This window comes from Acanthopagrus latus, chromosome 20, assembly GCF_904848185.1.
Source record: "Acanthopagrus latus isolate v.2019 chromosome 20, fAcaLat1.1, whole genome shotgun sequence".
Lineage (NCBI taxonomy): Eukaryota > Metazoa > Chordata > Actinopteri > Spariformes > Sparidae > Acanthopagrus > Acanthopagrus latus.
In genome coordinates, this window is record NC_051058.1 from 19,402,981 (window position 1) to 19,416,752 (window position 13,772).

General features: G+C 41.5%; 1 protein-coding gene across 4 annotated transcripts in view; it reads right to left on the reverse strand.

Annotated features, from left to right (window-relative positions):
* Positions 1 to 13,772, reverse strand: part of LOC119009296 (Snf2-related CREBBP activator protein) — a 37,160-nt gene that overhangs the window by 13,654 nt on the left and 9,734 nt on the right. For all 4 annotated transcript variants that reach the window (XM_037080400.1, XM_037080397.1, XM_037080398.1 and 1 more), the window contains 19 exons: positions 12,877 to 13,062; positions 12,600 to 12,740; positions 12,113 to 12,305; positions 11,188 to 11,357; positions 10,682 to 10,775; positions 10,406 to 10,495; positions 8,976 to 9,149; positions 8,583 to 8,809; positions 8,214 to 8,391; positions 7,910 to 8,046; positions 7,065 to 7,234; positions 3,931 to 4,260; positions 3,639 to 3,825; positions 3,350 to 3,519; positions 2,604 to 2,755; positions 2,297 to 2,512; positions 2,023 to 2,187; positions 1,565 to 1,717; positions 904 to 1,233 (listed from right to left, as the gene is read on the reverse strand). In XM_037080400.1, the coding sequence (XP_036936295.1) occupies positions 904 to 1,233; positions 1,565 to 1,717; positions 2,023 to 2,187; positions 2,297 to 2,512; positions 2,604 to 2,755; positions 3,350 to 3,519; positions 3,639 to 3,825; positions 3,931 to 4,260; positions 7,065 to 7,234; positions 7,910 to 8,046; positions 8,214 to 8,391; positions 8,583 to 8,809; positions 8,976 to 9,149; positions 10,406 to 10,495; positions 10,682 to 10,775; positions 11,188 to 11,357; positions 12,113 to 12,305; positions 12,600 to 12,740; positions 12,877 to 13,062 (3,463 nt within the window). The remainder of the gene's footprint in view (positions 1 to 903; positions 1,234 to 1,564; positions 1,718 to 2,022; positions 2,188 to 2,296; positions 2,513 to 2,603; positions 2,756 to 3,349; positions 3,520 to 3,638; positions 3,826 to 3,930; positions 4,261 to 7,064; positions 7,235 to 7,909; positions 8,047 to 8,213; positions 8,392 to 8,582; positions 8,810 to 8,975; positions 9,150 to 10,405; positions 10,496 to 10,681; positions 10,776 to 11,187; positions 11,358 to 12,112; positions 12,306 to 12,599; positions 12,741 to 12,876; positions 13,063 to 13,772) is intronic.

Below are 13,772 nucleotides of genomic sequence, written 5' to 3' on the forward strand. Positions count from 1 at the left end.
TTAGACTTCAATAGGCTACTTTGTGCTCGTTTTAATCAGACTTTTGATGGTGTTATTGTGAATTCAAGGTTGAATCATTCAGTGCAATTATCTCTCCTTCAATTTAGGCTCCTCAGTTAACTGTATACGTGGCAGAGAAATTGGCAAGTTTGTTGTTTGAATCACACCTAAACTGGCAATGAACATGTTTTTTGCTTTAAGTTTTCCTTATGAATCAAACGTTGTCTGCAAAATGTAATGGCTAAAGAATAATGACACTATCAGTGGTTAGATTGGTTCCTATAATCCTTGCTTTCACTGTGATATTTTGTCTACCATCGGGAACAGTAATCTCCAGGGAAAAGGAGGGCTGACTATCTCCATTAAAGCCTGAATGATATAGATAGACTCACGTTTGTCCTGTGCTGTTGGTAGCTGCTACTTTGAGAAAAACAAACGATTTGTCTGTCTTTGCAAGGGCAGAAAGGGTAAGAAAGAAAGGGTAGAAAGTTGTCCATTTCCGCTTTAGACACATTCTGGATATTTAATGAGTTAGAAGACGACGTAACTTTGAGAATTCCTTTTGAGGGATTTTACATTTTTTATAGAAGACTATATCAGACACAAATTCATCCAAAGTGCAAAGAGTTTTTATATCTGGAGGAGGTCTTTAAATACACTAAACTGGCTTCCAGATTTTCCTGTGATTGTCTAAACTTCCCTGAAGGTTTCGCATTACATTACACACAGCACACATCTGCTACTCTAAGCAGATTAAAACGAAACACAAAACAAGTATGACGGTAGGGAAGAAAAATACTCAGGTAGAACTGGGTCAGATCATTACAGCAACTAATCTCGTCTTGTATACAGGGTTATAAATTATAGCTCAGAGAGAATATTAAGTGGAGCTCGTTCTCTCACCTGGCTGCTCTGTGCTCGATGGAGGAGGCTGCACTACTTTGAGGACAGGACGAGGGGGGTGGGGCTGGTTCGGGGTGGAGCTAGGGATTCCGGGAGGTGCAATGGTGTAGTGGGCAGTGGCGGGACCAGGGGTGCGCTGGGCAATTTGCAGTGGAGCAGTGTTTCTGACAGGGGTGGTGTTGGCGTGAGGGTGAGGGGAAGGGGAGGCCTGAGGAGCAACACGAGGGGAAGGGGCCACAGCCAGTGTGGGCACAGGCCCGCCCTCCTTGCCTGCTGTTTGACGCACTACGATCTTCACGACGCCGGTGCTGCTCACCATGGAAGGAGTTACTGAGGAAATACAAAACATATCAGCTGTGAGAAACAGGACTTCTTATTAAACTGATTTTAAAAGATTAGATTTAAACTGATGGGGGTCGTCAGAGACTAATGTCAAAAGAAATTGCTTGTCCAAACACAGAAAATACTTCTAGGTTTTCAGGCAAAATAACCTTTTCTTTAACCTACCAGTCAAAATCTCAAAGAAAATTTGGCTAATTCAGATATCTGACAAAGCTTTTTTTTATTTCAAGGGGCATAAAAACATTTATCTTTAAAATAAAAAGACGCTTTGTTTTTAATAGTCTATAGTTCAGCAGTCAGAGAAAGAAGGATTATCAACCTTGTGCTGAGGCATTGTGAGGCAACCGATTTGCAGGGAGGGCAGTCGATGTGTTTGCAGGATATGTGTTTGTTCCGCTCTGGACAGCCACCTGGGCAGGCTGGCTGATGAGATGGTGCTGCACCCCGCTGGACACCAGGTGCATGACATTACCTGCAGCGTGAGAGTGAGTCAGAAAGGAAAATCAGAGACTCTCCAGTAAGTCTCAAGCAATTCCAAGAATTTGAATTAACATGTTTCAGTTAAGACTCACAACTAACTGTCCCTTTCTTAACTTTAAACATCATTTATACCCCCGTTAAGACTGAATGATGTATAGAGAATTAGAAACTAGTTTATTTTAATTTAAAGTTATTCATATTTCTATCCAGCAAAGATCATCCATGGCCAACATTAGTTTAGGAATGGAGTCCACAAACACCACACCTACAATAAGTACAAGGCTGCCTAACACTAACCTTGAACCTGTCGTGCAGGAGCTGCTGGGACTTGGTGGATCTGAGCTCCAGACAGAGTCAGCTTATTGCCCTGCAGCTGGAAGGTGACGGGTTTACTGCCCTGACACGAGGACACCGGTCGGCCAGCCAAGGAAGCAAGCTGGGCAATGCTCACCACCTCACCAGCTTAGAAAGGAAACAGAAAGAAGATGATGATTACTAACAATATTACATTCAGTTTACTGCAAAGTCAGTCATTCACTTGGATGTTCACATGTCGTCAGTGAACACTTACAAGGAAGCCTGGCTTGCATATCTGGACTGAGCAGAACCCTTTGGGGCATGATGTTGCCTGGGTTTGGACTCGGATGAGTTGGTATGCCGGCTGTGCAGGAAGCAGTGGGAGGCCGCACAGTCAACACTGGCTTTGGCGCGCTGGATCTCACTGCAGTTTGAGCAGTAAGATGCACAGGCTGGCGAGGAGGGGCCGCGGTTGCCACTGAACACACCACTGAGGAAAAGAGGAAATAGGAGGAGAAATAAGCAAAAACAAAAGACTTGATGCTCAGGCTTTTTTAGTAGATTTTCCTTCCTTCACTTGCCTTGCTGAACTACAGGAGCAGGTGCAGGAGATGAGGTGACTTCAGTGACTGCAGGAGGTTTGGGGGTCTGAGCTGCAGGTGGCACAGAGCAGGTGGGTTTGTTCATCAGGAGGACCGGGCGATTATCACCTTTAGGAGGCGGCTGGAACATCCTAAAACAGAGAAAGACCCACACAAGACATCAAACATTAACACAAATTGATTTACTGATTTTACATGTACACTGTTTTAAGCATCTGGTGTCATTAATAACTGATGTCTGTCTCTGCCTGCTAATTTAACTGAAGCTCATTATTCATATTAGTGAATGCAGAACCATCTCACTGAAGAACAGGGCTGATAGTCCTGCAATATGTTTGCATTTTGTTGCTCAGAGTAAGCACGAGCCCTAACATACACCGTTTAAAGAGACACTCTGATGTATAATTGAAAGGTTGGTTGGTTGTTAGAATCAGCATCAGCAGCATCAAAGATAAAAAAATAAAGAGAAAAGAAAAATCTAGTTCACCACTAACAGCATGTTTATTCACACTGCCTTCAACATTACTGACAGATTGTCCAACCAGAGCTGAAGTTTAATAACAAATACAAACTGTAGCTTATCTATTGATTTTCATGCATCTTAATTTCCCTTTACACTGTTCTTTCTAAAAGGACTGTATTGCGTTGTAGTGGAAAAAAACAAAAATGATGCTTATAGAATATTGTTGGCTGGTTATAAAAGTATCATTAGCTGTACTGCGTACCTGTTGACCTTCATGCGGACTGGTTTGGGTCTTGGAGGGGGTTCAGGGAAGTCCACTATCTCCTGAATTAGCTGGCGGCTGACCTTGTGGCGCGGCAGGAAGACATCCGCCTGGTACCGGGACCCACGGCTCTCCAAACCAACAAGGTCAAACATAGAGAGATCGCAGCGCTGAGGACGCAAAAACGCACACATTTTTTCTTTCATTTGAAAACCTGGAATTTCTTTTTCTTTCAGTTGTGATGTTCTGACCAAAATTAAGCTTTTTCCAGTTTTCCTTTATTGCTAACCTTCAAAGGAGAGACCTCCAGGGCGTCCTGCACCAGGGAGGCTGTATGGAAAACAATGGGCTTCGTGATAAAGGGAGACTGGACAGGTCGAGGGTCAAACAGGTTGGGATGGTTGCACACTTTGCGGAGCTGCATTAGGATGTTAATCACGGACATGAAGTGACCACTGGCCAGTGTTTCCCGGGTCCTGCGAACCACAAACAGACAGATGATGAATGGAGAGACCAAGATAGTAATACACAAATACTTCTCTCTGTAATGCAGTGCTGTAAATGGCAGTGTAGTAACTTACGAGGCCTGTGCCATGAAGTCATCGTAGAGGAATCGCTGTCTCTTGGAGAGGCGACAGCGCACCACATGCTCGTACTTCTTGGGCATCTGCTTCTCCACGTCAATCTTAATCCTCCTGAGCAGGAACGGCCTCAGCACCTTGTGCAGCCTCTTGACCAGCCCTTCGTTGTACTCCTGACTGCCCTCGATCATTCCCGTCAGCGGGTTGGAGAACCATTCTTTAAACTCTCGATGGGACTGGAAGACGTGGGGCATGAGGAAGTGCATCAGAGACCACAGCTCCATCAGGCTGTTCTGCAGAGGGGTTCCTGTCAGCAGCAGGCGCCGGTGGCTGGAATCAGGAAAGGACAGAGTAAATATTTAGATCATAAGGATTAAAAGATGATATGTGAGAAGAATTGGAGTACAGATTAAGAGGCAATCTCAGTCAAGCAGCTGCTTAAGGCTCATTGAACCTGCACTGATTAATTGCAAACATAATACTGACATACTATGACTTTAAATCATGAAAAAAACAGCTGGAGTCCTGTTTGTGAACTTCTGAAGTCAAGTATTTGATTTGCTTCTAGATTCAAGTCTCTACCAACTCTTGAAAAAGGAAATAGCTGGACATTTACCTGCGAACTGCTTCTCTTAGTCACCAGCCAGTTGTTTACTTTGGTACTGAGCATTAGATTTTTATCTTGGAAAGCGGCTGCCTGCTGCTGCCCTTATGAAAGCAGTGGAGCTATACCAAAACTATTGATGAGACGATACAAGATTTTACTCTCCTCACAATCATGACAGAAATAAAGTATTTCTGATTCTGATAAAACACACTCAGTACAAGTTGAGTGGGGTGAATTTTCATTATCAGGCTAAACATTTGTATCCTGCATGTGGTGCACTGAGTGACTTGACAAAGCTGTTGACATAATTTGATTTCCTGGTGGTTTTGTTTTCATTTGTACATTGCCACAAGGGGGAGTCTGCATCTTTAGGCTGTCACTGTAGCTGAAGGGTTGGCTTGCCTACTGTATCCCCCACTAAAAACTGTTTAAATAAAAGTTATTCCAGTGTGTTTTAGTGCCATATATTAAGCATATTTTGAGGATTATAGGGATAAGATCGTGAATCACAATTATCATGGCGAGTAGTAATAGTATTGGTTGCATTTCATTTTAGCAAAGAAAACAGTTAAAAGACCAGAAACCAAAACAGTGAGCTAAAAGACAGATAAAAGAGTCTGCTGATGAGTCCTTGTGGGTAACAGCAGCAGCTTTAACGTGTAAAACAAATCTCAAGAGGTTAATCTGACATGATGTACGTCCATAAAAAAACAACAAAATCATTTTCCAGAGCATCGTTTCAATTGTTTAAAATTTGTAAACCATATGTCATAGGAATACAATATCCTCGAGTAGAAAGTTTTATATTTGAAATAACGGCTTGGCAGTATGGCCTTAAAACAGTATTATAATATCTACAAAAAGAAGACTGGAAAGACTGTGCTACAAAATAAAATATCACAATATATTTGATAAAATACCTCCAAATCAACATTGCGATTTTCATGATGACTTTACTGTAATGCAGCCCATGATATGATGTAAGTGCTGAAAAATCTGCGATGATGTACGCTCTCAAATCAAGAAAACAAACAAACAATCTATTATCAATATCTTGTCCAGCCCCAAATGAGATACAGATATTTCCTGGGATTCACAAAGTGCACTCTCATCCTCCCTCCACCCTGTACGTCTGAAGATCTATGACTAAAAGCTTGCAAGCAATAAAACAGTGTGTGCTTCTCCTCATGTGCAGAAGCTCAGTGTAGCTGTGAGAAATTACCACCAGCTGGATCAGGCAATCAGCCAAGTTAATCTAATTACAACCACTTTCATAAGAAAAAAAAAACATTTCAAACTGGAAGTCCAACCAATTAAACCTTCACGTCCACACTGTGGCCTGTGGATACACAGATATGAGGTCTGGTGTATTTTGGGGATGCATTCAAAGTCAAACATGGCTAATACTCAACGACGGCCCGTCTTCTACGGCTGAGTGCTCACTGACTTTTTGTGACAAGCGACTGCTCACAGATGACACAAGGAGGCATCCTTCACTGTGCTTGGAACCACGACAGAGACGGAATACATTTATTTCGGTGAGAATAACTAGTTTGTACAGAACAACTTGGTACATAATGTTCGCTTATGACACCTGTTCAGATTTTCAGCCTACGAAAATAGAAAGGGGACGTGATCATCTGCGTCTACTGGGTTAATGTGTCATACAGTGAACAATACATAATGGCAGGACAGTACTTTGACGCACCTATTTGTGTATTTTCAGTCCATTTTCCCCAAAAGGACTCTTCTTTAAACAATTTTGGATGATTCCAACCAGTCGGTTATGAAATTGTCAGTGAAAGGTGTCCTGCTGAGATCTGTCAGCGTGATACGCACTGCTATCTTCTAAAATGTATCTGATGTCTACTGAACTGACCTTTAGACTTTACATTAAATTAATCTGGCTGATGCTTTTGTCCAAAGTGACATACACTCTTTTCCCAACAGCAATTTGAGGTTCAGCGCTTTTCTCAAGGACAGGCAGAGATCAATCCACCAATTATTAGATTGTCGGTCAACTCGCACTACCACCTGAGGACAGGAGCAAGATTTGAAAAAAATGCATCTCAACCTTCAACAAATCACACTATGCTTGTGCATTAAAAGAATGTGTGGACTTTTGCCACCTCTCCAAACCTCCTATGTAAAGTAAATGAACAAAGTATATGAAGTACAGCCCCAATCCCACTTTTGGGGGGAATCAGGCCTGTACGGATGCTGCAATGGTTCTGGACGGCTCATGCATGTCATGAGAAGCAAGCGTGTATGTGCTGAAGCATGTTGGAGCCTTTAGAAACAACCCTTGGACACGAGACAGTGACTGATAATTCCTGGCTGGCCCAACTGGGTGTGTATGCATAGTGTTCAAAGATCAGATGTGCACAAATCTGCAGACCCACAAAAGTTCCAGCGGTAACAATAGTGAGGTACTCCTTAATTTTGGAGATCAGGGATGCCACATTAATGACTCATTTAGATCCCAAGATTTTGTGCATGAGAACACCAAACACACAGCTCTACTGACCTGTTGAAGTTCAGCAGGCTTTGCCAGCGCTGGGACTTGAAGTTTTTGATGTTTTGCGCCTCGTCAAGGATCAGGTACCGCCACGACTTGCGTCGGAAGGCCTGATGATCCTGCAGCACCAACTTGTATGAAGTGATGCACACGTGGAAAGCATTAGGCTTCGTCCAGCCCTGAGGGAAAAAAAAAAAAACAACAGGCGATCAATATGGTTCAAATTTGTGATTTTAGGGAAACCAGCTGTACCACAACCATCACAGAAAGCAAAGTGGAAAGAAAGGGTTGCATCAAGTTAATAATTAGCCACTTAGGTAACATAAGGACGGCAAACAACAATTGCTCATCAGAAATGCTACTAATTATAGAAAACACTTAAAAAACTGGTAACAGACAAGAGAATAAAAAACACACCTGTGCTAAGTATTAGTGCCACAACTATTACTTGATTAGTTAGTAATAATCACCAACTGTTTTGATAATCAATTAATCAGTTTAAGCAATTTAGGAACAATTTGCTATAAATTAGGATAATTAAAAGATAACACAACAGACTTTGTGACCAAGGTCTCAGTTAAGCTCCGATTAGATTAGAGTTTTTTTTAAATGTGAGTATTTTCTGGTTTCTTTCCTCATCGATGACACAAAACGTAATATCTTTGGATTGTGGACTAAACAAGACATTTGAGGACGTCATCTTGGGGTTTAGGAAACACTTATCGACATTTTTCACTGCTTTCTGAAATTTTATAGACCAAACAACTAATCAAGAAAATAATCAACAGATTAATCAACACTGAAATTAATCATTTGTTTCAGCCCATCTAAATGTAATGAAGGGTTTTTTTTACCTGTCTCTTTAGCTTCCTCTCCTTTTGGCTTCCAAAGTAGGTGAGGATTTTAAAGCCAGGACACCAGCGTTTAAGCTCCATCTCCCAGTTCAACATCACACTGGTGGGGACGATGATGAGGTGAGGGCCCCAATTACCTGGACAAGTCAGAAAGACAAAATAGCAGCAACTGAACATGAAAGACTTTGAGTTCAACTACTATATACAAATATATATGTAGCATTCCAAAAAGATGATCCAAATAGACTGAATGTATCTATGTATGTAGAAATAGTGCCGATAAAATCCAGATCAGGTTTGTTACCTTTCTCACAGGCGAGGTGAGCAAGCAGAGCGATGGTCTGGATGGTTTTTCCCAGACCCATCTCATCAGCCAGAATACCATTAAGCTTTTTCTCGTACATGGTGACCAGCCAGTCGAGGCCAATGTGCTGGTATTCTCGTAATGTGCCGTGAAGCAGGAATGGGATGGGGGTCTTGACCTTTGATTGGGGAAAAAAAGAAGAGAAAATGATGGTTCAGAACTGCTGAGGACTACAAGTATTCTTAGTTATACTTCTTGAACTCTTTGAGGTAAAACTCTCTTGTCTGTAAAAAGCTTTATATCAGATCCCCCCAAATTGAAGACATTTGAGGTAAGAACAAAATATTCTTCTTAATATTCAAGACTGACCTTTGTCGTTGCCAATGTGTAGCCTTTAGGCTGCAGGCTCTCTGCAGTTGCAGCAATGTGGCTGATCTCTTTCTTTGGCCTTGAGCTAGATGAAGGTGGGCTGTTGTCTCCCTCCTTAAGCAAGAGCTCCATCCCCTCATCTCCACAGTCATCTTCGCCTTCTTCTTCCTCGCTCTCCTCTTCGTCTTTCTCACTCTCTTCATCCTCTGCACTGTCTCCTGGTGAGTCTGAGAAAAGCACATTTGAAAGAGAAAGAAATTTAATAAAAGAAAAATCATGTAATCGAGTCTTTAAAAAGAATAGAGAAGCAAGTAGTCCCCTTATGAAAAATGTTTATAAATATAAACAATTTACATGAGATTATTTTGATTCCCTGTGAGAGCTGCTTAATACCTGAGGAGGAAGTGTTGCTTTCTGCATCGCTCTCATCTTCTTCAGTCTCCACCTCCTCATCCCCAGACACCTCCGAATCAGAGCTCACTTTGGAGCCAGATCCAGAAGGAACCTCAAAGTCAGAAGCATACGCTCCTTTGTACTTCTCCAGCAGCTCCTCAACACTCATATCGCCTACAAGGAGACCAGAGATTTGTCAGGGAAGATGTTTACAGATCCCGCTTTTAAAACAGGCTGCTGCTTAAAATGAGTGGAATTCTTATTAACATGCAGATAACTGGCAGATATACAATCCACAGCTACATTAACAAAGCATGTGAAGATGCTGCTGTCCTGGGAGAACTCAAGGATCAGTTATTAACAAATCTTGATGATTCTACATACACCAAATTTTTGTTTCAGGCTTAAAACAAGGTCTGCAGCTAACTAATAACTAATTACTGTCATTATCAATTAATCTGTAGATTTTTTTTATTAATCAAGGAGATATTTGTTCTTACAAATGTTAGAAAATTGTGAAAAATGCCAATCCTAAAGAAAAAAAAAATGGTTTGAAAATATCTTGTCAAAGTCCAAAATAAGGACATGTACAAAACACAACTTTGGTCTCTAATCCTTTGTTTTATCTAAAAGCCAAAGATCTTAAGTGACCCAACTGAGAACTGGTATATGTTCAAAAATAAATAAATAAATACATTAAAAAAATCTTATTTTTCTTCTGTCAAATGGCTCGACTAAACCTTCAAACATTCTGCAGACTCCAGAAGGATATAAAAAAAGATGACAATTCTGAAAATAAGCTGCTGCTGCGCCATACAGAGCTAAAGTAGGTTTGTGCCTCTCACACATATCTGCTGGTAGCGTTAGCAAGTCTGATACGCACCAGCAGAAAAACAACACTGAGCACACAGACCAGTTATCAGTGGGCTTGTTTGTTGAATTCACTACAGAGGAACAAATTCTGTTCATGTTCGGAGCTTAACAAGATATTTAGGACCTATGAATCGTAATGTGTTGACACGCGGACACAAACACATTCGAGAGGCTTTTATACAGCGCTTTTAGCTCAGCTACGACACAGGTACCCACCGAGTTAGTCGCTCAGAAGGGCCATAAATGTGTCAAAGCTCCACCAGACTCTCCGCCTTTCAAGCGGCAACACAAATTGTCTGACAGTGGCATCTCATAACAGGTTAGCTCCGGCTACCAGCTCTGCATTGCTGTCCTGAGCACTAACTGAGCAGTGGCCCTTCATCCCTCTGTTGCATTTTTTTAATTTGACATTTAAGGGTTTGGTTAAAAAAAAGGTGTTTTTAAAAACATTTAATGCCCTCAAAGCAGCTACATACAAAATAACAACAAGAGGCTACTCAACACAGATAATTTCACATTCCATTTTATACATGAATATATTAAAAAAAAGCACCTACCCTCTCTGGCTAAGTCATCCAGTTCCTCTTCATGATTTAAATTTCCTTCAACCTTCTCCTGGGCTGCTATGGTGTCCTCCTCATCCTCAGCTGAAGGTTAAAGAGAGAAAACAAATAATACATCACTAACAGACTCTGACCTTTAACTCACACGCTAACAGACATGGACCTTTTCTCTTGACTGTCAATTTAATTTCAAGTCCTTAAAAACATATTTATTTACTCTTTACCAGGATATGTACAAGTATTGACCAGATGTATGTCTTTAAAGCTTACCATCCTCTTCATTGGCAGTGAATTCACCATCTTCCTCTTCCTCCTCCACCGATGAGGAGGTTTCATCAGAGCATTCTTCATCTGAGCCCAACTCCTGTGTAATCCAAAGATTCAGTGATTAAATGAATTCTTGGTCCGTATCAAAAACATCTGTACAACATTTGTACCAGGCACATTAATGAAAAAGTACTTAGACATCATGTAAATTCGGGAAGAAAATTAAGATTCAGGTTGTTTCTCATTTAAGAATGTCTGATCTGTCCAAGATTAATCCATCTTATTAGTAAAGCTTGTAAAAACACTGTAACTCAAAGGTGCTTTTTGTAAAAAAAAAAAAAAAAAGAGAGAGAAAAAGGGATTGTAGGACTGGTCAGCTGCCATCCCAAAGCGTCATGACGAGTTGGGAATGAGACTCAAATATCATTCTTTCTTACAATGAGCACCTTTTACGGAGCTCAGCGGTCTTCTACATTCAGACAACATTCCCAATGGGTTTGTTGAGGTACCTGTGGCAGTTTGAGGGTGCTGAGTAATTGGTCCAGAGGCAGGTTGCCCTCCTCCTTCAGCAGTTCAATCTCTCTCCTATGGCTCTCAGCATCATTGCCCTCCTGCTGCTCCTCCACCTCTATGGTCTCCTCATCATCCTCCTCCTCACAGGGAGGCTCAAAGTCTCTGTCTGCAGAATGGAAATAGAAGAGTTGTGTACTTAAAGAGACTGGCTTCCTGACTACTGAAAAAGACTTCTCGACTCTCATCAGCACATCGATTGGGTTAATGAGGTAGCACACAAAGGCTAAACTTATTTTCCTCAAAGCCAAGAAATGCTTCAGTCCTTATGACCTCATTTAGTTAAACACATAACATTTGAGTTTGGGTTTCAGTGACAGAGATCCTTGATAACTAGCACCTTGTCATTGCACTTTAGTACGACAAAATGTTCCCACATTAAAAAATGAAAGTGAACCTGGACTACGACCCACATAAATGAGCCGCTGCCAACTCATCTGACTGAGCAAATGCATAAACTACAGTCACAATTCACCTCCATGCTGTCAATGATAACATGGGCAGCAGACAAGTCTGACAGGTTTGACAAGTCTCAAGTCTGAAGGTTGCCAAGCAGCTCAGACGTAATATCATCTCAGCCAAGACAAGATGTCACTGAGTTTAGGTTATTGGGTTTGATTTGCACATAAACGTGAGAACATGGATGATTCTCTGAAAAGATGTTATAACCTTGACAGGGTTTTGTTTCCGTGAAACATTTTACCGCTGTGTCAAACGCTCTAAAGATTCAGTCATTGGTGTGTAGCTATGACAACGTCCCTTTCTGAACCAATGATTCAGCTAGGAGCACACGGCCACATGGAGACAGTAAGCTCCATTTACAGAAGAAGGTGTCAGCTTTATTAAGAGAAAAAAGAATCTCACCATCCTCATCAACAGGAGGTGGAGGGGTTTTTTGGGGAGTCGGAGGGACGGTTTCAGCAGGTCTGGTGGGTGCAAGTGACTTGCTGAGGAGGTCCGAGTATTTTTCTGTCTGGCCAACAATAAAGTCCAGCTGAAGATCCAACGCCTTTTTCCTCTTTTCCTCCAGTCGAGACTGCTGCTTGTACTGCACCACCTGTATGGACAAAAGATAAGACACCGCCACTTTCAACACTCCAGACTGGTTGAATTTAACAGAGGCCAGAACAAAACCTTAAAGACGAACATTAGACCAAATTAACCTATACAGCTTACTTTATACATGTCATAACGGTTAATAGTTCCACTTCCACGCCAGTATTTATTGTCTTAAAAGTAAAGTGCATTTTATTTTCTACCACAAAAAACAAACACAGGCTAGGATCCTTTTCCACAGCTGAACCTAGAAGCAGAATGTTTTGTTTGTTTGGTTTCAGTGAATCGTCTGTACCTTCTCAACGCTGCTCCAGAAAGCCCGGACTTCCTTGGCAATAGAAGAGGCAACTCTTCTGATTTTAGCGTGCTCGTCTCTCTTGGCTTTTTCTTCTTTCTGCCTCAGCTCCTCGTGGTGTCGCATCACCATTCGTACCACCTAATAACACATCAACAGAAGCCAGCTAGAACATAAACAGCATACATCACGAGAATAGAAATGCCAAAAATTTCAAACAAGCAAGAATAACAGTGAGGTTAAGACAAAAACACTCTTGATAATAAAACTTATCTACCTTTCTAGCCACTCCTCTTTTCCACCGCCTCTCCTGTGCGAAGTCTGCAGAGAGCCACTGCATCTCCTCACACAAGTAGTCCCAGTGAACTTTTGGTCGTGGCGGTTCAGTCAGGCGGGTGAGACGCTTCATTGACCAGAAGCCCTCTCGCTTTAGTGCCTGGGTCCGATGCTCGATGTCTGCTTCCTACAGGACACAAAGACCAAATCTCTTAGACACTAAAGCTGATTCTGATTCTGATTCTGACAGAGCAACAAAGACAAAACTTAACTGTGAGGGCAAACTGCTTCACACAGATGGCATACAGCACACGCTAGAGTTCTCTTGTAAGTTAGTCTTCAAATAAAGAGAGTGTTTGGGTACATTTCGGATTAAATAACATAGTAATTGACTTTGAAAGGCAACAGAACTGTTCTGGGAATACTTTGTACCGTTATCACCCAGAGAATAATGTTAGCAGAGTGGAGCACCAAACTCCAACATTAACAAGCCGGCTGAAAAACTCACACTGCAACACAGTACAGGAACTTGCCAATTCTGGTCTGTCGAAGAAGAAACATTTCAGAAGTCTGTGCAGCCTTTTAGATAATGCTGCAGCAGAGAAGCTGTGCCCCAGTACTTGAGATATAACATTAATAAAAAATACACAAGAGCACTTTGTGCCATTTTTACAGAATGAATTTAACCATAGTCAGTAAGGTACACTTTCATTTCAGCTTTTTCCTGAAGAAAATGAAGCTTAACTGGCCGCTGTGCTACACTATATGTTGGAAAGAAGATAAAAACATGCAAGTAATTTGGAGCTAAGTGAACTGGAGTAAGAGCCTAAATTAATAGCTCCCCTTTCTATTTATTGTACCAAGAATAGTTTTTGAATTAAAAAAAGAAAACACTCC